At 69.1% G+C, this 1,285-nt stretch overlaps 1 protein-coding gene across 1 annotated transcript in view; it reads right to left on the minus strand.

The window, feature by feature from the left end:
- Positions 1-433: 433 nt before the first annotated feature.
- Positions 434-1,285, minus strand: part of LOC112122902 (histone lysine demethylase PHF8-like) — a gene marked incomplete at its 5' end in the record, with an annotated part of 1,404 nt that continues 552 nt past the window's right edge. Inside the window, one exon of the mRNA XM_024221603.3 lies at positions 434-1,057. Within this exon, the coding sequence (XP_024077371.3) occupies positions 969-1,057 (89 nt within the window). The remainder of the gene's footprint in view (positions 1,058-1,285) is intronic.

Consider the following 1,285-nt stretch of genomic DNA (forward strand, 5'->3'; position numbering starts at 1 on the left):
GGGGGGCACAGCCCCTTGGGGAAGTGGGGGGGTTGGTATGGGGGGGCAGAGCCCCTGGAGGGGAGGGGGACACAGGGCCCCTGGGGGAAGTGGGGCCTGGTATGGGGGTGAACAGAACCCCTAGGGAGGGGGGCTGGTATAGGGGCACAGCCCCTCGGGGGAGTAGGGGGGGCTGGTATGGGGCACAGAGTCCCTGAGGAGAGTGGGGGCGATAGTAAGGGGGACACAAAGCCCCTGTGTCGAGGGGGGCTGGTATGGGGGTCTGTGCAGCGCCTGGCACGACGGGCTGGGGGTCCGTATGGCGAGGGGTGACGGCCGGCCGGGGGGCTGCAGGAAGTGGGGGGCACAGGAAGGAGGCGGGAACTGCTCGGCGGAGGGGGGGCACGGGAGGGGGGGGCGCAATTAAGAGACGAGGGGGTCTCCCCGAGACAGGTGGAACCGACAGATTTTTATTCTAACCCTGGATATAAAACGTCTGGCGCGAGCTCCGGCCCGGCCTGAACCCCCACGGCCATGGGGGAGCCCCGGACCCCTAGACTGGGGGGCAGAACAGGGACCCTCTACCACAGCCCCCTGCCCGCTGCCCCCGTGTGCCCCACCATCGGGGGGGTCACTGTCTGGGCTCAGGGTCCCCCAGCCACCTCCCTCCCTGGGCCGGTCCTACCGTGGGAAAGGGGGGCCGGGGTACCCCAAAAATCGGGGCAGGGGAACAGGCTGAAGTCTGGATCCCCGCTGGTGGGGGGGCCACTCAATCCAGGCTCGGAAGAGCCCCCCCAACGGGGCAGAAGAGACCAATCAGACCCAAAGAGGGAAGGAGCACTGGGGGGCTGGGGGTAGGGCTACCAGGACACAGCAGCCAATCGGTGGAGGTGCCAGGCAAGCCCCTCCCCTGTGCAGGTCCATGGGGGGGTGCAGTCACGGGGTGGGGGGGGCGGCGGTCCATGCTGCCCCCCCCGGCTCCATGGGGCTCAGAGAAGCAGCTTCCCGTTGCGATGGATCTTGAGGATGCGGCCGAGCCGCTGCTTAGCCGTGGCCAGGCCCTTCTTGGGGCGCTTTCCTGGGGGGCAGAGCGGAGGGTTAGGGGGGCTGGGCGGATCCCTCCCCCACCCACAGGAGATACCAACAGCCCCACCATGGAACCCAGGCGTCCTGGCTCCCATCCCCCCCTGCTCTAACCACCAGCCCCCACTCCCATTCCAGAGCCGGGGAGAGAACCCAGGCGTCCTGGCTCCCAGCCCTCCTGCTCTAACCCACCAGCCCCCACTCCCCTCCCAGAGCCGGGGAG

Source organism: Terrapene carolina, unplaced genomic scaffold, assembly GCF_002925995.2.
Source record: "Terrapene carolina triunguis isolate 2854851 unplaced genomic scaffold, T_m_triunguis-2.0 Scaffold17143, whole genome shotgun sequence".
NCBI classification, from domain to species: Eukaryota; Metazoa; Chordata; order Testudines; family Emydidae; genus Terrapene; species Terrapene triunguis.